At 37.2% G+C, this 24195-nt stretch overlaps 1 protein-coding gene across 1 annotated transcript in view; it reads right to left on the bottom strand.

Moving 5' to 3' along the window:
- The window catches only part of Dhc93AB (Dynein heavy chain at 93AB), a 1274973-nt gene that overhangs the window by 491233 nt on the left and 759545 nt on the right, over nucleotides 1-24195 (bottom strand). Inside the window, exon 36 of the mRNA XM_090403805.1 lies at nucleotides 9516-9683. Within this exon, the coding sequence (XP_090259931.1) occupies nucleotides 9516-9683 (168 nt within the window). The remainder of the gene's footprint in view (nucleotides 1-9515; nucleotides 9684-24195) is intronic.

Raw genomic sequence — 24195 nt, 5'->3', positions numbered from 1 at the left:
TCACTGAGTCCACGTTGTGTTGCCATACTACCTGTATTCAAATGCTACAATGAAATACTTGCTTCTTATTATCTGTACATAGTTTTTATGTTATTAACAAACCTGGAATATTCATAATTTCAAATAACAGGGATGTTGGACAATTATTAGTAGATAGTGTAGATGAACAACCAAAAGACCAATTGAAGGTAAAGCACAAAAAATGACTATTACCCAGGTGGTTAGCTTATCTGAGTTAACCTTGAGGTGGCCTTCTCTGCCTGGGATTGCTCTTCAGTCATCCCTGCAATTGACTATAAGACCACACTGAATTAAGAGGATGAAACTATTTAAAAATACCTCTTGTAGCAAGAATAGACAGAATTTTATCTCACCCTGGTGAATACTGCATAATGTGGGTGGTCTACACTTTCTAGTAATAAATTTGATATCTTCTAGAATGCTTCTTTCTAAATACGAAAATGGTCTGATTGAACAATAAAATTTCCACAATACAATATTATAAAGCATTTGGATATTTGCTGGTTTTCAAATTCATGTTTCTTTCTAATCTTCGATGAATGGTATTTTAATTCATTAATTGTAAAAATCAAAATTCTCTTCCCATTGCTTACAGGTGGTGGATATTGCAAAAAAATAACCTGTTCTGTTGAACGTAATGGAATGCACAATACATTACATAATCTGTTCCAGATACGCAGGGCAAGAGGATAGCGGTGTTCGACTGTTTCCAATTGGTAACAGATGTCACAGATTGGATCTCAGATGTTGAAATACCTCCATTTGATGGTTGTATTTCACTGGAAGGCAGCCATGCAAACAAGATCCCTCCTGTTAGGGTATTCTTGGAACTTCCACAAATTGTGAAACAAAGTATTGTTGTCAGTACTCAACTGTTGAATTTTGCAATGAAAGAGATTAAAGATTTCTTTATATCAAATTTTACTTTATTTTAATGAAAAGAATGTCAATGCAAGAGAGTTTTAGCAGTCTTAAAGTTAAGCACAAAGTGTTGTAGTATTCAGGAACAATTCCAGCTTTTAGACCTTTATAATTGTTAACTCCAAACAGGGGAAGATGAAAACCTATGTAGTACAGGAGAAGGTCTGCACTTTGTGCTTAACTTTAAATAGCAGAATTTTAAAACTGGAAGTTCAAATCCTCCATACTTCTTTGATAGTTGAAGAAATTCCTTTTTAACTTCTTGGTATTGGCTGGACCAAAAAATTGCACAGGCTTACTATATGTGTTTTTCTTCATCTTATGTGATATCTGAAATATTTATTATGTACAACTGAGCAGGAAGGATTATGGTTTTGAGTACTATGGCTTTAGAAGAAAAGGAAAGTGGCTCTATTTTCCAGTCTTCTAATGTTTCTAGGTTCTTGTATATAAGTTCTTGGACTGGTAATATTGGGTAAGTGGAGAACAGAATTCCAGGTATAATGATTGGTTCTCTCTTAGGGGTTAGTCCAAAAGGAATACCTCCAAGATCCTACTTTACAAAAACTTTTAATTTTATCTTGTCTTGTCTGCATCAGTACTTAATTGACTGATTTGGCTGAATTTTTGCAAAATACCAGAAAATATATATATGGAGTCATTATCCTTCAAAGTGCCGACTACATCATTGGCATATACTAATATCTTATTTTCTTTCATAGTAGAAGAAACTATTGTTCCTCACACAGCATGTGTATTGTTGACTTCCTGTAAGAATGGTTCAAGAACCAATGCAAAGCGCAGTGGACTAAGAGGGCAACCCTGCTTTACTCCTTTTTGAATTCTGACTGGGTCTAACAGGAACCCATTAACTAGGAGGCAGGTAGTTGTATTGGCATAAGCTCCTTTGATAACAGATAACAGCTTTTTACCTACACTAATTTGATAAAGGATGTGGAATAGAAAGGGATGCCAGACATTATCAAACATTTGAGTACTGATAGCACTGCCGTTGACTGCTTTTTCGTGTTAACCAAGTGGACTAGATCAGAGTTCTTCAACCTTTTTTACACCTGTGGACCGGGGAAAATAGGAGAAATATTTCATGGACTGGCTGACGGCTAAGACAGAAACATAAACCAATGTAGATAGTATTTTATTTATTAAATCCAATCTTATAAAATTACAGTTTTTAGCTAGTGCGACATCTGCTGCTGCTTAGAGGTTAGAAAATTTGATATACGTGGCTCTAGCGTTGTTTCTGAGAGACAAAGAAATTTTTAGCGGACTGCCAGGAAATTTCTGCAGACCACAGGTTGAAGAACAAAGGATTAGATCATGTAGCAGAAACAGATTAAATTCTACTGCTCAACCTGGTACTCCTTACACCTGTGTGCTTTTAATTATGTATCTCATTCCTACTTTGAGCATTTTATTGATAATGCAGAAAAATATCTTGTAGCCAGTATTAGATAGAGAAATAGGTCTCCAGCTGCTGATTAAGGTGTGATCTCTATAGGTTTTGGAATGAGGACAGTATGGCTTGCTACAAATTCACTTGGTATGTGTCGTGATGAGAGAAAGGAATTGAATAGTATAACTAGAATGGTAAGAATAAAATTCCAGGCATCGTGATAAAGTTCTAACCCTAGACCATCAGGTCCTGGGGATTTTCTTGTTTGCATTCTTTATAGGCTGTGGTCATTTCAGATGCTGGAATGGGTCTGTTCAAGCCCATCTTGGATATGTATAGGAAAGCCATTAATGTTCCAAGAGTTATAATTTCTAACACTACTATTGTCTTTAGACAGATTTTTGTAATGTTTTTGAAAGGAGTCAAGGAAGTCTTGAGTGGTGGACATGTTTATTTATTATTATTTTTATTATTCGTGACACCTCCAAGGAGTCTGAAGCCTCATTGCGGAAGGACACCCACTGTACAACTCTCCATCTCCACTACTACAAAGAACCTCTACTACCAATCACCTACATCAACACCATCTACTGCCCACAACCAAAACTACCACCACCACCACAGCTAATATGTTTTGTCTGTAAATTCCATGTGGTTCTGAAGGGCTGATTTGTCTTGTGGGATGAAAAACCAGAGTTTCGGGGAGAAAAAACCCTGCTACCTCCATATGTGATCGGCTAACTTGCCTTCAATTGAAAAAGGCCATATAAGGATTCCTCCTGTCATGACGAGAATCGAACTTAGGCCTTTTCTAATCAAAGGGCACAACGTACTGTCGTTCTTCAAATTGTGCTATGGAGGCGCTTAACTTCTCTATTAATCCAGATTTAAGTGATAGTCCTTTCTTTGTGAAATTTAGTGCATTGTCTACTGAAGAAGGCAGCTGAAGGGCTGTCTGCTAGGTGCTCCTGTGTTCTTATCTTAAAATTTCTTTCTTCTACTTGTTTCTGTCTTTCCGACTTCTCTCTCTATACAGGTCTTTCAACTTTTTCCTTTTGAGGAAAGCCTGTTCCTTTCCTCCATTCCATCATATTCTGTTTTATTGCTTGTTTGAATTTTAACCACATATCCCAATTCCAGGTAACATTATTCTAATTTGAAAAGAAGGTCTGGAATTTGGTTGAAAAGATCAACGGAACATTTGGTGAAAGTCTCCATGGTCCGAAACAGATCTCTACTTTTTCCATGCAGTGGAACTTAAGTAGAACTGAATTATGATCTAACATGTTGATTTCAAGATGTTTTATCTGAATCATCCTATTTATAAGGGAAGAATAAGAGATATAAATTCGATCAATACCTTGATTCTTGTATGTATAAGCCTGGAGATTAGGATTACGAATCCTCCATATGCCTACTAGTTGAGCATTGTCAAGACATGTTTATAACTGTGCATATCCTACTTTTCCATTCCTGGGGTGTCCTTCTATTTTGTCTAATGTGGGGTTTTCAATATAATTCCAGTCTCCAGTTGCTATGATATAGTGGGCATTATTAAAACACTTAAGGAATTGAACAACATAGCTAAGGATATAAATTAAATTATACTTTAATAAATACTTTCCGATATTTCGGCAACATCACATTGCCATCTTCTAAAGGAACTTACAAAAAAAGGTACGTGCACGTAGGCACTACAACACAGTAACTGGGAATGAAGAGATGAAGCTATTGTTCTCCTAAAAGTCCTGATGGTGCCCTCTAGCAGGCTAAGTAGGTGTTCTTGGCCATTGGACTGAAGGTCTGCTGATGTAAGCCTCCCAAATTTGGGGCAGTCGCATACAACCAAATTTGTTGAGGTTTGGAGAATTTCTTAGGGCTGAGGCTGATTCCATAAATAATCTTTTGAATTTGTATTTGCTACAGTGTATTACTGTAGCTTTCTTCCACCATATTCTGTGGCATGTATCTAGAGCATGATCTGCAAGACCAGAATGGCTGTATTTGTGAAACCGGATGTAGTCCTTGTGTTCCGAAATTCTGATATTCGCTGTCCTGCCTGTTTGGCCAAAGTAAGACAGTTTACAACTGCAAGGGACCTGGTATACACCAGGTAGGTCTAGGGGAAGTGGTTGGTCTTTAGTGGAGCGGATAAGGGATGCCAATTTTCTGTAAGGTTTGTAACAGTAGGTCAGGTCATGCTTTTTTAAGATTTTGGTAATCTTTTCCGAGGTGCCTCGGATGTAGGGAATGGTGATGGATTTAGAGTAATCCTTGTTGTGGAGGGAGGGGAGGGGATCTATGGTTTGTAGGTTCTAGTATTTTTTGGAAATATTAGAACCTACAAATTTTTTGGAAATATTAGAACCATTGGCTGAGAAAGTGTTGAGGATGTGATTTAGTTCAGTGTTTAGGGCCAAGTCATTTGAACAGATTAGTTTAGCCCTGTTGTATAGTGTTTTCACTACTCCATATTGTTGTGGGGGGGGGGATTGTTGGTGAATGTATCTGCCTGTATGGGTGGGTTTTCTGTAAACTGAGAAAACTAAGGTTCCATTAGGATGGCGGGTGACTAGTGTGTCTAGGAAAGGGAGGCTGTTTTTTTCCTCTTTTTCCAGGGTGAATTTGATTCTGGGGTGTTGGTTGTTTAAGTGTGTTAAGAAGGAGAGAAGTGCTTCAGAGCCATGTGGCCAAATAGCGAACACATCATCAACGTAGCGAAGCCATATGGTTGGTTTTTGTCGGGCAGAGGCTAAGGCTTTTTCTTCAAAGGTCTCCATAAAGAAATTGGCCAAGGGTGGGGAGTGAACCCATGGCTGTCCCCTCTATTTGTTTGTAGAATTTTCCCTGCCAAACGATATAGCCTGAGTTCATTGTGAACTGAAATAAGGATGAGATATCGGGAGGAAATTTAGCTTGGATTAGCTCTAAAGTTTCCTTGAGTGGGACATTTGTGAATAAAGAGGAGATGTATTTATTAAAGTATAATTTAATTTATATCCTTAGCTATGTTGTTCAATTCCTTAAGTGTTTTAATAATGCATAATCAACATATAAGCCTGTCTACGACATAGTGGACACCGTATAAATATGGTTCCAATTCCTGGAAGAATTTTTGTCTAACTGTTCCATTGGATGGAGCATGAACATTTATTATTACTACTTAACATCGCCAGGCAATCCATAGATTCATCGAGGGAGGGCGCCTACTCTACAACTCTCTGTCAACTACCAACTGCCACTACCTTCATCATCTACACTAATGCCATCTACCGCTGACCACCACCACCACCAGTATTTTCAAAGACAATCACAAACATCCATGCCCAAGGTGGGATTGAAACCTGCAGCCTTTTGGCTGGAGAGCAGATATGCTAACCACTCAGCCAACCAGGCCTTATTACACATCCACAGTATTTCCAGACTATTGTCAAGGTCCTCCCTTCTGCATCCCTTTGGATATTACAGAATGATCCAAGGAGGAGGACCAAGAATAAGAACTCCTACTCAAGTCCTGTTAATTCTTCCAAAGCTCCAATAAGAAAGAAGTGGATATCTTTCTGTTAAAGTTGTTATATCTTTATATCTGCAAAATTATGTTTCTTGGAGAAACAAAAACCTAATATTATGGCATAGCGTAAGTTTCCATATAGCTTGTTGTTTAATTGGCCTGTGTAATCCTCGTATATTTAATGAGGCAATGCAAAAAAGGAGATGCTATGATTAATGAAGTGTCACTGGTAAGTTTTCAACTTCTAGATTTTGGATGAACTGATGAGGTCTTCAATCTGTGAAGGAGCAATTGTCTAGCCTGCTTATTGTAAACCATTTTTCAGTTTTTTGCAGTTGCTTTACATTATTTCAATTTCATGCCTATCCTATCATTCTTGATTTGGAAGCTAGTTATTTTCTTTTCATGTAGGTAATAATCATACTGAGAAAACTTTGAATCAGTAAACTTTATTATATTTTCTTAAATTGTATCTCTTGCTTTTCTTTTATTAGCATGAGAAGGTTCTTCATAGTCTATAAACTCTTCTAAGTCTGAAGAGTTTTCATTTAATAGTAGTGGGAGATCAGGGGAGAACCAGAGGTCATCCCTGGAAACTGTATAAAGAGGGTGTGAGTAGGAGAATGAGAGGCAGGTTTTTTTCGTGCAGAGTTGTGAATGATTGGAATGCCTTGCCTGAGAATGTGGTGTCTGCAAAGAGTTTGAATGTGTTTAAAACATGGTATGATGAGCTGTGTGTGTGATATGAGTCTTTGACTCCAGAGGTCTTGGGGTGGTAGTAATAATAATAATAATTTGATGATCCACAGCCTTCTCCATTGTTACATTTTTTATTACCTCCTTTTCCTTTAGATGTAGTTCCTTTTTTGAATTTTTTGTGTTTATCCTCAATTTTTTTTATTAATTCATCTTTCCTTTTTGATGATCTTGTCTGCATATTAAGTTCTTTTAGTTTTCTTACTTAATCTTCTGTTTCTTCTCCGGTTTCTCCTTGTAGAACAGTTTCATGTTTTTGCATTTCGTTTTGTACCTGTTCAGTTGTTATACTAGGTTCATTATTGGTAATTTCAACTGATGTTCCATCAATATTTGACTGGGAAAGTGGCTTCTGCTGATCTGGGGTTTGGGGGTTAATTTCTAGCTGATTTGGTCATGCACTTTTTTGTGATTTTACCAAGTGTAGTTTGTTTAAATGCGCTGTCTTTACTAGATTGAATTGGAAGATCTGGGAACTCTTCATTGTACCTCTCTGATATATATATATCAGAGAGGTACAATGTATAAAAAAAAATATATATATATATATATATATATATATACGGTGTTCTAATTGGCTCTACTGGTGCTTTCACTCTTTCAGCGAAAATTCTAAAAGGACAGGTATTAATATGGTGTTCAGAACTTTTGCATTTCTGACAGGGTTTGAGACACTGATTAGCAATATATCCGATCTCCATGCAGTTGAAAGATGGTTTCCAGCCAAGTGCTCATATGAAATGCAGGCACTGCCTTTGTACTCCGGGATGGTTTACCATAAACTCGGGTTATACCGATCTTGACAAAATTTCGTACATGTATCTTTATCCATCGTAAAGGTGACTTCACCAGAAAACCATTTTGGATCTTCCCCTAATAAACTCTTTTGTATATTACTAATCTTATCCCATTTTGAACACATGTCTGTATAAGATTTTCATTACTGTTCCTATATATATTCCACTGCAAATCTTTTGATTTTTATTGTTTTCACTTGGCTTCTGACCATTACAGGAATAATTGTGCTGCCTTCAAAAGTAAAGCCATGTAAAAGTTTGTCTTTTGTTTCCACATCTTTTATTACAATTAAATATTTCCCTCCACCATAAGGGGATGAAAGAATAAATCTTATTTGCTCCAACTGTCTCTTTTAAAACCTTAGCTACCTGTCTCGCTTCTTCACATCTGGGAATTTCAATTCCTAGAGTTTGCACCCCCTTGGATGATTGGTACCATTATCTCAGGTGGGGAAAAAGACTATAACCTCTGGTTTGTGAGAGAGAAAAAATAATCCTATGATACAGAAATAATTCTACACCACCAACAAATGCTTCATTTGAGCTACTGTAAAATAGCGGCCATTGTATCGCAAAAAGTAATTTCATAATGCAGATTTTAACTGCACTAACAGCAATTTTAATATTTATTTTTAATAAAGATCAGTGCTAGTGGTGGTTTCACCCCCGCAAACAAAGTAAGCAAACAAAGTTTGCACATGAAGTCACTTCCCAACTAGGCTACTTGTAGAGGCTAATGACTTCACATCAATTGCCTTAGTATCCCATAATGCAATGCAGATATCCTTATGGACATGCCTAATGCTATGCGTTATGGGACGTGTGTGGTGGCCCTTCCCATAATGCATAGTATTATGCATGTCCATAAGGATATGTGCATTGCATTATGGGATACCAAGGAAATTAATGTGAAGTTATTAGCCTCTATATACAAGTGGCCCAGTTGTGAAGTGACTTCATGTGCAAACTTTGTTTGCTTACACTTGAATAATGAAAAACATTAATGCAGCTTGGGGAATTTTCAAGCTAGTAGATGCAATGTCTAAATGTATTCGAAGAGTGAGAAGGTAAAATAAGGTAGGTGTAAAATGGATTAATAAAGAGATTAAGCATGTGACACAGAGAAAAAGGGCATTATGGAGGTAGCATAAGAGAAGTGGAAATAACCAATTCCATGAGGACTACAAAGACCAGGCAAGGCTATACTTGCTAGTATACTTAAGAATGGAGCTCCATTCAATGCAGCCCTGCAGTCCTTATGGACGAGCCACCACTGCTAATAGTGTAATATCATATATTTCAGCTGCAACCAAGGCACAAGCTAATATTCCCATTCATGTGCTGTATCCTATCTAGGAGACTGCAATGATCTGACTCATGGTTAACTACGAGCATAACGACGTGTGGTGAGGACCTCTATCTCTTCTACATACTGTCGTAAGTATACATGACTGTAATCAGTGTGAGTTCATGGGGCCGATGTTCCTGTTCTGAGGGACGAAAAAACCAAGTTTCCAGGTGAAAAAACCCTCTATATGAGACTGGCTAACTCACCTTTAGTCGAAAGAGATCAGATAAAGGTTCCTCATATCATAGACGGGAATCGAACCAAGGTCTTTCCGACCAAAGGGCTTCGTCTATACTGACTGAACTAAGGAGCCTCACAAGCAAATATATGCGTGATTTATGATTCATTCCGATTCATCTTTTGAATGTAGTTAATGGTCTATATCTACCTGAAGATATCCACATGATGCTGGATGAAATATATTGGAGTTTTTGAATAAATTCTATATAATTTTTGTTAAATTAGTAAGCGATGAAACTTAGTTTAATATGTCTCCTATAAGTCCATTTGAATTAAATATTATACGCTGATTCAAATTTAAAATTTGAATTTAAAAAAAAAATTTGAAATTTGAAATTTTTGATCTTTTGTTTGAAATTAACATAAATGTATCGATTTCAAACAAAAAAGCTGATAATCCCAATTACAATACTTATTAAAATTTCTATAAGGAGAAATGCAGTATTATATTTTTTAATAAAAATGATGTATATTGATTTATTTATTATTAAGATGAAAAATAAATACCTGGAGCCTTGCATCAATGGTAAAATTTCCAGTAGTAGGATTTAAACATGCAACAAAATGACAATTTTTAACTTCTTTCAACTTCAGAGTGTTCCTATCATACCAATGTTCATAGTCTAAATGTTGCCTAACCAAAGCATGTGGCTGTGAAGTTCCATATATATCAGTCTAAATATTAGGAAATAGAAAAGATATGCAGTCATTGTTTTTTGTGCATGTATAAAATAAATATATACAATTAACTAAAAAAAACAAACAAACAGCAGAAATTCTGTAACTAAATTTCATCAGATCACATTGCTTGAATAAAAACTTGCTCGAAATAACTTGCTTGCCGGCCTGGTTGGCCAAGGATTAGCGTATCTGCTCTCCAGACAAAAGGCTGCGGGTTCGAATCCCACTGTGGGCATGGATGTTTGTGATTGTCTATGAAAATACTAGTGGTGGTGGTGGTGGGTGGTAGATGGCATTGGTGTGGATGATGATGGTAGTTGCAGTTCGTTGAGTGGTGGAAACAGCGAATTGTAAAGTAGGTGCCCTCCCTCAATGAGTTTTTAGACTCCCTGGAGGTGTCAGGTAATAATAATAATAATAAAATTATTTTGATACGAAGACCCCAGATCTGCCTCCCCACTGACAAGACCTCAATAAAGGTTGAAACCGGTCTGGGAAGTGGCCCTTCCCTTAATGCATAGCAGTATACATGTCTGCAGAGAGATGTGCTTTGAATTATGGGAGATACTGAGACAAGAAGTGATGAGAGCTACGAGTTGCCAAAGGATGTACCACCTTTGCTCAGTCCTGAAGATATTTTCAGGCGCAAACTTTGTTTGCTTACACTTGGATAAAGGATTAAACTAAATTTATTAAATTTATTATTGAGTATAAAAAATTTCATCATTATGATTTAAATAACAGTTAAATTGATCAACTTAAAATTTTTTTCTTTTTTTCATTTTTGTGACTGCAATCAATTTACATAATTCTAACATTCTAATGCACATCACAAATTTACTCACCACATATTCTGACGTGCAAATTCCAAACAATTCCATCATGTAGGAATCTTTTTTTTTAACAGACATATGCTTTTCATAGGCATTAATGAATTGTGTTTAACAATTCATTAATGCCTATGAAGATCACCTACACATATTGATCTTCAGACACTGCTTTAGACCAAGAAATTACTCATCTGAAAGATATCTTCAACTCTTGACAATAACCCAAGCAACTTATAGACCAGCATTTCCCAAACTTTTCCTATGACGGAACTCTTCACAAATCCTGAAATTTTCACGGAACACCTTGGTTATTTTGTAATGTATTAATTAATAATTAATTGTTAATTCAGATGATTTTATTAATAATCAATAATTGATCATTAATTATTAATTAACAATTAATGAAACATCAATTAAACATAAACATCATTAAATTAATTTGTGCTGATTTTCATTGACATATCCCATTCTGATCATCAAAAATTTATAATATTATTATAAGTACTTACGAGTGAATGCAAACTTTTTCTCCTATGTGCTGGTAGTTTTCCCCTCCTTTTGTACATCCCGGAGATCGCTTTGTGGGCTGGTGGTGGATGACTCACTATCTGTTGCATCACAAACACTTTCAATAAGAGATTTCTTAATATCAAAATTAGACAAAGTCCCTTGTCTCTTATTCATATTAAAATTTAAATCTGCGGGCCTATTACTTTTAAAAAATGATGGCACTATGGTTTCGAAACTTTCACCCTACAATACAAACTTGCGAAGAAAGTATTCAGTATTACTAGATTTGAAAACCAGATACAGACTACCTTGATCTTCAATTTTGGTGGAAAAATTTTCTTTATACTTCCTTGCTGATTGGTCACTAACAATTGCAACACAAATGTTATTTCTTTCAGTTTTGAGAACAGAGGATACACCGCCCATTGTTGTAATTGGTCATAAACAGCGGTATTCCCTTTCCCAAATGTTGAAAGGTTTCAATGTGTGAAAATTAACGATAATTCATGACTACTTCCACGTTTAAAACTACATGGCTTGGTCACTAACATTTGCTTCACAAAAGTTATTAGGCATGCTGGGTCTGAGCTTTTCGACATATTCACGAATATTATTCTCCTCAGAATATTTCCACTATAAAATATTTATTCATGAAAAATGCTTAGAAATCTAAAATTACAAATTCCAGGAGAACTTCTTGCAGAACACTTATTCACCTTCTGCGGAACACTGGTGTTCAGCAGAACACAGTTTGGGAAACCCTATTATAGACTATGCTATTCACTCAGCCCAAAATCACTTATCTTCTTCCCAAAACCACATATAGCTTTAAAATTCCCATATGTCTAGAGCATCTATAAATCCATAAAACAAATATTCAAATTACAGAATTGTCTTCGCTACAATCAACAAACTACAAAATTTACTAAAACATAGAACATAAAACAATACCTTACGCCAAAATCTCCTATGGCATACTTTGGTTTACAAGTTTAATTGCCAGTAAGGATGCAACACCTGTCATATTGGTCACCATTTGTTCAATCAAATCTCTAATTGAACACTTTTGAAATTGTAACATTCCCATAACTGACTAACGACTTTCGACCACAAATAAAAAACACAAACAAGAACATACCAGTGACAATCAAAATCCTACTACTGAAATATACTTGCATGCAATTCAATCTAAATATTCTCCTGAAATCAAAAAGGTCATCATCATTGATTTCCAAGAAAATGAATCTTGGAAATCAATGATTTCCAAGATTCATTTAATGCTCTTTAAACAACCAAACTTCCTTCTAACACTTTGTACAAAAAATGCCATTGGATGGCTTCACAATTAGTTTTCTGCTCTAGTCATCTGAGGACATTTTGATGTAACAAAAAAAACAGCACCCATCATTTTGTTGATGGTTGCTGTATACATAATAACTTTTTATTCTAAGTTCTTTTGAAATCCAAAGTTTGCAAATTAATCTTTTCGGTTTTAACTTTTTTTTATTATTATTTAGGCCTCCAAGGAGTCAAAAGACTCGTCGTGGGAGATCCTTTCTAGGAAACACAAGTCTATCAAGACTCATTGTGGGAGGTCCCTCCTATGAAACACAAAGTCTATCATAGCACTCCTTAAACTCATTCACCGTTCTTGCTCTCACCACTCTATCAGACAATGCATTCTATGGTTCAACACATTCCATGTAAACAAACCACTCCTCAACCTTTTGCTCACAATTTCCTTCCGTAACTTCCAGAAATGGCCTCTTGTCATCATTCCTTCCCACTGTTCAACCAAGCGAGAGAACTCCTCTGCATCAACCCTGTAACCACCTCTCAACAGTTTAAAAGTCTCAATCATATCACCTCTCCTTCTTCTATCGACAAAACTCTGCAGTCCATATTCACTCAGCCGATCCTCATAACTAACACTGTACAGCCCTGAAACTGTTCTGTACCCTTTCCATAGTTAATTTACCCCCTTCAAATCCTGGGGACCAAATCTGAGAACAATAATCAAAGTGTGGTCTGATCAAGGTCTTATACAATGAAATGATAACTATTTTATCTCTGCAGGTCAGCATCCTTCATATCATTACAGCAATCCTCTGTGTTACCTTCACCACCTTTGCAATATGTCCCTTGAATTTCAGGTTTCTATCAATCATCAACCCCGGATTTCTTATCTCCCCTACCTCCTCCTCCAGAACACTCCTCCAAGAGAGTATGCAGAATCCCATCGATGTGTCCCAAACATCAAGACCTTACATTTTGCAGCATTAAACTGAAATCCCCATTCATTTGCCGATCTGTCTAGCTTATCCAAATCCTCTTGCAGGACTACCACATCTTCACTATTACTAATAACCCTTCCCAGCTTCACATCATCCACAAACAACTGAATATCATCCTGCAATCCACTGACAATGTCACTGATATAAATTAAACAATACAGGTCCCAATACTCAGCCCTGTGGGACCCCACTTGTAACCCTCCTTGAAACGGCCCCAACATACACAACTCTCTGATACCTATCGGACAGCGAATTCTGAATCCAGTTGACCAACCTGAACATCCAAACCCATGTGCTGCAACTTAAATATCAGCTTATCATGTGGAATCCTGTCAAATGCCTTTGCTAAATCCAAGAAAATGGCAGTATATGCCTTTCCCTCATCTAATGATCTTGTAACTTTATTATAAAAGGGTAGCATATTACTAAAACAAGAGTGCCCCCTTCACAAATCCATGTTGACTCTCACAGATAACATTAACCTCATCTACCCAATGTTGTATACGGTCCTAACTAATTTCTCCAAGATCTTAACAACTACTGATGACACCCAAACTGGCCTATAATTAGACAGTTCCAGTCTGCTACCTCTCTTATGCAATGGGCACCCTTCTCACAGCCAGACTTTCATTGAAAAGCCAGGTCAAAGGAGCCAGTTCTTTAGCACATTCTCTCAAAACTCGTAATGAAATACCATCCAGTACCACAGATTTACTGACATCCAGAGTACTCAGTATTTGAAACACGCTCTCCTCCTGCACCTCTAAACCTCGAACCTGCTCTATCCCTCTAGTATTAAAATTTATTCCTCCAGGGATGAAATACACCAATAAAGTGTTCATTAAACAATTCCATTATATCCTCTACATCAGTCATTCTATTCCCATTTTTATTTCACAATATCATTCTTCCACAGTCATTTCTCCTCCTACTGGCCACATAGCTAAAAAATTTCATAGGATTTTCTTTGGATCTTAGGGCCAATCTCTTCTCATATTCCACTTTCACCTTCCTTAACATACTAGTCACTCTCCTGGCTTGTATCTTATATTCTTCATGCATGTGCTCTTCACCTGTCTCCTTATATCTCTTCCATAGCCTCTTTTTCACATGCAGTTCCTGTTTAATATTGTTTGTCAACCACTTTACAAAAAATTGTGTCCTATTCTTCACTAGTGGAATACAGCTTACCATTGCTGCTAACAAATATTCCTTCACAATTTCCCAAGCACTAATGATATCCTAGCCTTCCAATTCCACGCTCCATGGAACTGTCCCAAGTTGATATCTAAGAATATTATAATCACTCGCCTTATAATTCCACATATGTTCCCTTATCTTTGATACTCCTGCATGTCTATTCATCTTCCAAGACAAAACCACATGGTCATTCTCTCCAACTCTGGGAAGAGATGCCATCTAAGTTATAATCAGCTCTTCTGATGCTATGACCAAATCCAAAACTCTTATACCTCTTGTTCCCTCTATTATTGCGTAAGACATTTGTTCCTCAAGAATTCTAGAAATTCCATTCCCTTATTGCTACATGCATCTACCTGTATTATGCTGCTGTAGTTAAAATCTCACATAACAATCTTTCTTCTTGCACTTGCCAAGCTCAACTTTTTCATTATTGGTTTTAGCTTTTCCATTATTGGTTTTAAAATTCTTGCCTATCTTCATTCATTTTCTACACCTGTGGCTATCTTATACCTACTACTTTAAATTGCATACTGTCTTGGCTCCAACCAAGTCTTGGTCAAGTTTTCATCATTCTTACTTCAAAGTGTATGTTAATTAATATCCTGTTTTTTTAAACCTTATTATTATTATTCAATTTTTAGCCTAGTCATTAAAAAGGGTCTGCTGCATATCACAAAATAGATTAGCTTTTCAATTATATTGTATACATTTCAGGAACATCATGGTTTTGTCATATAAGGTATTAATGTATATGGATTTTATTAATAAAAAAAAATATATATCCTGATATCACAAAAATTTAGAAATCCCATAATCTTCCAGTACTATTACCATGAGATATTCTGATATCAACTAATGATTAATCATCTGAATCTGAATTAGGATGGCATTATTATCTTCAGATTAAAGCATTCATGAAGTTATTATCATGCTTCATTTGATGGAACAAAAGAAATTAAATGATTTTATGGGAGATTTGAATTTATCTAAACAGCAGTGTGAACAGCTTCGATCTCATCTTCAACAGTGAGATTTTTAAGCCCAAAAAAGGAAAAATTCTGTTCATGAAATAATATATATAAATATATTATTATTATTATTCAGGCATCCATAGAGTCGAAAGTGGGAGGTCCTTCCTAAGAACATAAAGTCTGTCAAAACTCATCGAGGGGAGGTCCCCCCTAAGAAACACAAAGTCTATCATACCACTCCTTAAACTCATTGACCGTTCTCGCTCTCACCACTCCATCAGGCAATGCATTTTCTTCTTCTATGCACCAAACTCTGCAGTCCACATTCTCTCAGCCGAACCACATAACTATTCTTGTACAGTCCTGAAACCATCTTTGTCATCCGTCTTTATATCCTTTCCACAGTTAATTTATCCCCGTCAAATCCTCGAGACCAAATCTGAGAACAATAGTCCAAGTGTGGTCTGATCAGAGACTTATACAACGGAATAACCCTCTTATCTCTGCAGGTCAGTGTCCTTCTCATAACTGCAGTAATCCTCTGTGTTACCTTCACCACCTTTGCAATATTATTATTATTATTATTATTATTAAACAAGACCTCATGGAGTCAAAGACTCATCTAGGAGGTCCTTTTATCTCACACACATCTCATCATACCACGTCTTAAACACAATCAAACTCCTTGCAGACACCATACTCTCAGGCAAGGCATTCCAATCACTCACAACTCTGCAAGAAAAAAACCTGCCTCTCACTCCCCTACTCACACCCCCTTTATACAGTTTCCAGGGATGACCTCTGGTTCTCCCCTGATCTCCCACTATTCTCTATAGAACTTCTCTACCATTGATCCTATAACAACCCCTTACCAACTTGTAGGTCTCTATCATATCTCCCCTCTTCCTTCTCTCCACTAGACTCTGCAAATTGCATCTTTTCAATCTTCCCTCATACTCGACATTCCAGAGGTCAGAAACTACCTTAGTCAGTCGCCTTTGGACCCTTTCCAACATCTCTTCATCCTTCTGAAAACCAGCTGACCAAATCTGGTAACAATAGTCCATGTGTGGCCTAATCAAAGCCTTATACAATGGAACAAGAATCTTCCTACTTCTACACGTCAGTGTCATCCGCATCATTCCCAGAAGTCTTTGTGTTGTCTTCACAATTTTGGCGATGTGCCCTCTAAATTTTAGATCCTTATCCACTATCACCCACAGATCTCTTATTTCCTCTACTTCCAACAATATATTCTCACCAAGCATAAATTCTGCATCCCATCGTTGTTTTCCAAATTTTAAAACCTTACATTTTGCAACATTGAACTCACATCCCCATTTGCTTGCCCAATCACTCAATTTATTGAAGTCTTCTTGCAAGGCCACAACATCTTCACTACTCTTTATGGTTCGTCCCAACTTTGCATCATCTGCAAACAACTGAATATCTCCATCCAAATCTTCGCCAATATCATTAATATACAAGTTAAACAGTAATGGCCCTAAAACAGATCCCTGAGGCACTCCACTAGTGACTTTCCTTTTCCTGGATATTGCACCCCCATACACAACTTGTTGATACCTATCAGATAGCCAGTCTCCAATCCAATGCACTAATCTAATATCCAGCCCCATCTGCTCTAGTTTGACTGTCAACTTATCATGAGGTCCTCTATCAAAAGCTTTTGCGAAATCCAAGTATATTACTATGTATCCTTCTCCTCTGTCCAAGGAAGCAGTCACTTTATTGTAATAAGTAGATTACTAAAACACGATCTCCCTTTAGCAAATCCATGCTGTCCCTCAAAGTTTATACCATTGTTGTCAACCCAACTCTGGATCCTAGTTCTCACAAGCTTCTCCAACGACTTAACCACAACACCTGACACACAGATAGGCCTATAGTTTAATGCTTGAGTTCGATCACATCCTTTATGAAGTGGCACAATCTTGCCCTCTTTCCACTCTTTAGGGACTTGACCGAGTGCAAGACTCGTATTAAAAAAATATGTCAAGGCAGGTGTCAACTCTCTGGCACATTCCTTCAGAATACGTGGTGATATATTATCAAGTCCCACAGCCTTATTTACATCTTGTTTACTCAACTCCCCAAACACCTCTTGTTCACTTACAGTCAGTCTCTCCTCCCCATCATCAACTGCTCTTAATCTCTCCATGAAGTCACATTCACAAGATTGAAAGATCTTTATGAACTGCTCATTAAGTATCTCCACCACACATTCTGCAACAGCTGTCTTTATACCATTTCCTCCAATCAATGTCATCCTTCCATAATCATTCTTTCTTTTGCTGGCTACATATCGAAAGAACTCCCTAGGATTCTTTTTGTTCATTAGCTAACTGCTGTTCATACCTCTCTTTAGCTACTCTCACCAACCAAGTCACCCTCCTTGCCTGGTCTTTGTAGACCTCATGAAATTGGTTACTTCCACTTCTCTTATGCTGCCTCCACAATGCCCTTTTTCTCTGTATTGCATGCTTAATCTCTTTACTCATCCATATCACACCTACCTTATTTAACCTTTTCATCCATGGTATACATTTAGACATTGCATCTACTAAATATTGTTTGAAAATCCCCCAAGCTGCATTGATCTCTTTTCCAGCTAACTCCTCATTCCATGCTACACCTGCAAGCTGTCTCCTGAGCTCTTCATAATCACCCACCTTGTAGTTCCACATATACCCTTTTTTCACAGGGGTCCTTGCACTGCTGGTAACCACCCAAGTAATCACCTCATGGTCACTTTCACCAATTGGTGGATGATTTGATACCTCATTGATAATTACATCCTCTGATGAGATGACCAAATCCAAGACCCTTAATCCTCTTGTGCCCTCTGTTACATACTGTCTGAGGTATTTATCCCTCAAAATCTCAAGAAACTCATTTTCTTTACTTCCAGTTGCTATCTCTTCATTCCAATCTATATTGCCATAATTAAAATCACCCATAATGATCACCCTTTTCTTATTTGCTCGGCTTATTTGACTATACATTTCACTATCACCACCATCCATATTACCAGGTCTATAACAACATCCCACCAAGTATTTGATTCTATTCACCTGTATCGCACACCATACTGCCACAAAACCACTGGCCCCATTTCCCTCTTGCATCTCTACCTTGTATGGACATAACTCTTTCTCTATGATCAATAGCACTGCCCCCTCCCTTTTTACCCCTTCTATCCTCACGAAACACATCATACCTTTCCATCTCTATTTCTGTCAGGATGTCATCCTCATCTAACCATGTCTCACTTATTCCGACAATCTCTGGGTGCACAGATGTAATTAGTGCAACCATTTCATCCGCCTTGTTTCTTATACTTCTAGCATTGGTATACAAACACAACAACTCATTTCTGGATCTACAGCTAGTTCCACTGATACCACTCACTCGATGTGATATCTCCATGCTGGACTGGGGCCATTTCCCTTTCTGCTTCTTCATTTTAGAACCCTTTGCAATTCCATCTGTTTCCTTTTGATCCCTGCTCATCCCATTACTTTCCTGCCTACACATGCTCTCACCTCCTCTTGGAGCATCCACCTTTCTCACTCTGTGTATCCCTGTCCACCCTGAGCCTCCCCGTTTCCATGCTCCTCTTGCACACCCATCACCCATTCTCTCATTTTCTATACTCATACCACTCACTTACCCATTCATTTCCACTTCTTCAATCTCTCCTGTCTCACTCTCCTGCTCTTCCACGTCACTCCCCTCTCGATCTGATTCGTTCTCTCTATTCACTTCTCCACTTTCCAGCAGCAGTCTCTCCAAGCGACTCACACCATAACCACTCAAGTGCAGTCCATCGCTCCCATACAGCTCACTTCGTCCTTCAAACTCATTCCACACATTAACTAACTGTACTCCCATCTCCTCACACATTTCAGCCAGAATATCATTCATAATCTTTGCTCTCAGCCTCATTTCCCCACAATCATACCTTGGCAACACACTGACTACCCTTCCTGTCACACTATTCTCCTTTATCTTTCCAAGCAGTCTCCTGACATTCATTTTGACATGCTCTTTGTTCTCTCTCAAATCATTTGTACCAATTAATACAATTAACTCTTTTGCTCGTTCCCGCCTCATATTCAATGCCTCAATCACTCTACTCATTTTACCACCTGGAAAACATACCTGGTGCATTTTATCCTCTAGCCCACCTTTAATAATGGAGTAGCCATACAACGCCACTCGCTCATCTTTTGTTAACTCTTTCATGCCATCATGATTTATTTCAATAGTTTTGACCTGAATTCTCTTAATTTCATTCCACATCCATTTCATTTCTTGCTTTATCCAATCCAATTCACCTTCCGAACCTCGCGACACATTCTCTCTATCATTAAATCTTTCTAACTTTCTAACTGTCGACCCCCCCTCTTCTCACTTTCCCTCTCATTAATCCTTCTTTATTTCTGTACTTTCGGTCCAACATACGTCCAAATTTCACTATCATTCTTCTCACTTTCACTCTCACATATCTTTCTTTGTTTCCGTACTTTCGGACTAACATGTGTCCAACTTTCGCTATCATTCTTCTCACTTTTACTGTCATTCATCTTTCTTTGGTTCAGTCCTTTCGTTCCAACATGCGTCCAACTTTCGCCATCAGTCATTCTTTTTTCGCTATCATTCATTCTTTCGATTTTTTTTACTTGCGATTTCTGCAAGTAAAATCGCAAGTAAAAATTCACGCCATTTCTACTTTCATTCGTTCTCTCAATTTCGTTTCTTTCCGCGTCACTTTCTTCCCTTTTAACATCCATCGGTTGTCAAATCGCTCTTTTTCTTTTTTTTTCCTGTTTTTTTAACAATTTTTCTCATGTCTTTCCCACCATCCTACTCTTTCAAACGTGCACTCGCAACACAATTGGTACTAGCACTTTTTGTCATCAACTTCATATTCGCATTCATCAATTCCTCGTTCAGGTCACATTTCACACACACCCTTCTTCCATCCGCACTAAACATCCACAAATCATTTATGTAATCAAAGGAATACATATAAAAGACCTCACACTTAACAAAACGACTGAAATCCAAATTAAAATCATGGAATGACAATGCCGCCGCCATTTTTTTTTTTTTCTCTTCAGGTTACTAGGTCTAATATTAACGATTTTGTATTTAGTTTAAGCAAGAAAAAAAAAACCACACTAATAATATCGGTAGCATACAACGTTTACAGTCGCTCTTACTTAAACAATTACGCATATATACTTAATTATTCCTAGTAAAACTTATCTGAATCAGGAGCTCTTCAAAACACGTCCGTAGCGCTTGACCCACTAGAGCCCTCGTTACCCTGAAGTTTAGGGGACATTATATGTCCCCTAAACTTCAGGTTTCTATCAAACATCAACCCCAGATCTCTTGTCTCCCCTACTTCCTCCAGCATAACTCCTCCCATAGAGTATGCTGCATCCCATCGATGTTTCCCAAACCTCAAGACCTTACATTTTGCTGCATTAAACTGAAACCCCCATTCATTTGCCTATCTGTCTAGCTTATTCAAATCCTCTTGCAGGGCTACCACATCTGCACTATTACTAATAATCCTTCCCAGCTTTGCATCATCCGCAAACAACTGAATATCCCCTGGCAATGTCATTGATATAAAGGTTAAACAATATAGGTTCTAGTACTGAGCCATCTGGGACCCCACTTATAACCTTCTGCCTCCTTGAAACTGATCCACCATACACAACTCTCTGATACCTATCAGACAGCCAATTCTGAATCCAGTTGACCAATCTGACATCCAGACTCATGTGCTGCAACTTAAATATCAGCTTATCATGTGGCACCCTGTCAAATGCCTTTGCTAAGTCTAAGAAAATTGCAGTATATGCCTTTCCCTCATCTAATGTTCTTGTAACTTTATTATAAAAGGCTAGCATATTGCTAAAATAAGAGCGCCCTTTCACAAATCCATATTGACTCTCACAGATAACATTACCCTCATCTGCCCAATGTTGTATACGGTCCCTCACTACTTTCTCCAAGATCTTAACAACTACTGATGACACACAGACTGGTCTATAATTAGACACTTCCAGTCTGTTACCACCCTTATGCAATGGCACTATCTTACCTTCCTTCCATTCTCTGGGAACCTTTGCCAAAGCCAGACTTTCATTGAAAAGCCAGGTTAAAAGCACTGTCAGTTCCCTGGCACATTCTCTCAAAACGTGGTGAAATATATATATATATATATATTCTTCTTCTAAAGTATTCTGCAATTGAGCAGGTTCTTGTCTTAGTAGCGAAAACTTTTCTCCCACTCTCTTCTGTTCTGAGCCTTCTCTTTCAAGGTAGTGTACCTGTCTCCATTCAGCATGTCATCTAGCATTGTTTTCCTTACTCTTCCTCTGGATCTTTTTCCATCTATTTTTCCTTTGATGCCATCTCTGATTATTTCATTCCCTCTCCAAGTATATCCGATCCAGTTTCCCTTTCTTCTTTTTATCCACCTTAACAGACTCCTTTCTTCTTCAACTCTTTTTAAGATCTCTTCATTAGTTATTTTATCTGTCCATTTGATTTTTTTCATCCTTCTCCAAATCCACATCTCAAAACTTTCCAAAATCTTAATTTCTTCTTTCTTCAATGTCCAAGTTTCAGCTGCATAGAGGACAACACTCCACACATAACATTTTATTAGTCTTTTCTTTAGGTTTCTATTCATTTTACTTCTTAATAAATTCTATTTTCTATTAAAGGTATCTCTTCCTCTCGCTATTCTTGCTTTTATATCACTTTTTCATCTTCCATCATATATAATGCTTCTGCTAATAACACTTCTTAGATATTTAAATATCTTTACTTGATTCAATTTTCCCCCATTTATTCTGATATCTATATTTGCCTCTTTCCTTGCTATTTTCATTACCTTTATTTTTCTAATGTTAATTTTTATTCCATAATTGATACACGATTCCAGTAATCTGTTCAACAGATGTTGTAGTCCTGTTTCAGTATTTGATAATAATGCCTTGTCATCTGCGTATCTTATTCCAAATATCTGTCTACCTCCAATTATTCTTTCTTCTGAATTCTCCAGTGCTTCTTTTAACATTGCTTCGGAATACATGTTAAAAAAAATCGGTGACAGAGAACAGCCTTGTCTTACTCCTCGTCCAATGATACCCGATTCTGTTGTACCATACTTGTCTCTCACCATGGCAATTTGTCCCATATACAGTGAAATAATTAGCCTTATGTCTTTCCAATTTATACCAATCTTTTCTATTAATCCACCACCTTATCCCATTTTACAAAGTCAAAAGCTTTTTCAAAATCCATATAACAGATATTAACTTCTTTATTCACTTCCAGACTTCTTTCACTTACTATTCTTAACAGCCATCGCATCTCTTGTTCCTCTACCCTTCCTGAAACCAAACTGATCTTCTCCAAGAAATTCTTCCACATTAGATGCAATTGTTCATGTTAACATTCTCATAAGTATTTTTGATGTATGGGAAATGAGGCTTATTGTTCCAAAATCCTTGCAGTCACTGCATTACTTTTCTTTGGTATAGGTATAAATATTAAGGTCATAAAAAATCTTTTGGCAATTCTCCTTTCTTATAAATTAAATTTATTAGTTTGGTTATTTCTTCAGTTCCTTTCTTCTGAAATTGTTTCAGGAATTCTGCAGGTATTTCATCTATTCCCGCTGCCTTTCCACATTTTAGTTCTTTAATGGCCATTTCTACTTCTGTCTTCAAAATCTCTGGGACTAGATCATATTCATTTACCTTCTTTATATCTTCTAATGGCAACTCATTTGGTCTATTTTCCTTGTCATATAGATCTTCATTGTATTCCTTCCATCTCAATAGGATTTTATCTTCTTCAGTTATGATTTCTCCATTTTTATTTTCTATGCCTCTAGCTCGAATTCCATTTCTCTTGTGAATCATGCTTCTTGCTTTTTCATACAAAAGATCACACCTTCCCACTCTCTCATAATTTTCGATTTCTTCACATTGTTTTTTAAGCCATTCTTCTCTACTTCTTTCTGCTTCCCTTCTCAATTTATCATTCAGGGTTCTACACTGTATTTTCCCTTCTGGAGTGTCTTTATTTCTCCATTTTCTTCTTTCTTTCTTTCTTCTATTAGAGAAATCATCTCATTCGTTATCCAAGGTTTTTTTATAATTTTATTATTATTATTACTATTATTTAGGCCTCCATGGAGTCAAAAGACTTATTGTGAGAGGTCCTTCCTAAGAAACACAAAGTCCATCAAGACACATCGAGAGTAGGTCCCTCTTAAGAAACAAAGTCTATCACACCACTCCTTAAACTCATAGACTGTTCTCGCTCTCAACACTCCATCAGGCAATGCACTCCATGGTTCAACCACCCACCATGCAAAGAAACAACTCCTCACCCTCTTGCTCACAGTTTCCTTTTGTAACTTCCAGGGATGGCCTCTTGTCATCATTCCTTCCTGCTGTTCAATCAAGCAAAAGAACTCCCCAGTGTCAATCCTGTAACCACCTCTCAACAGTTTAAAAGTCTCAATCATATCACCTCTCCTTCTTCTATCCACTAAACTCTGCAGTCCACATTCCCTCAGCCGATCCTCATAACTATCATTGTACAGTCCTGAAACTATCTTTGTTATCCGCCTTTGTAC

Source organism: Typopeltis vanoorti, chromosome 1, assembly GCF_054136105.1.
Source record: "Typopeltis vanoorti isolate ZY-2024b chromosome 1, IOZ_Tvanoo_1.0, whole genome shotgun sequence".
Taxonomy (NCBI): Eukaryota; Metazoa; Arthropoda; class Arachnida; order Uropygi; family Thelyphonidae; genus Typopeltis; species Typopeltis vanoorti.
The sequence above is the reverse complement of the archived record's forward strand: the minus strand, read 5'-3'. Positions and strand labels throughout refer to the sequence as shown.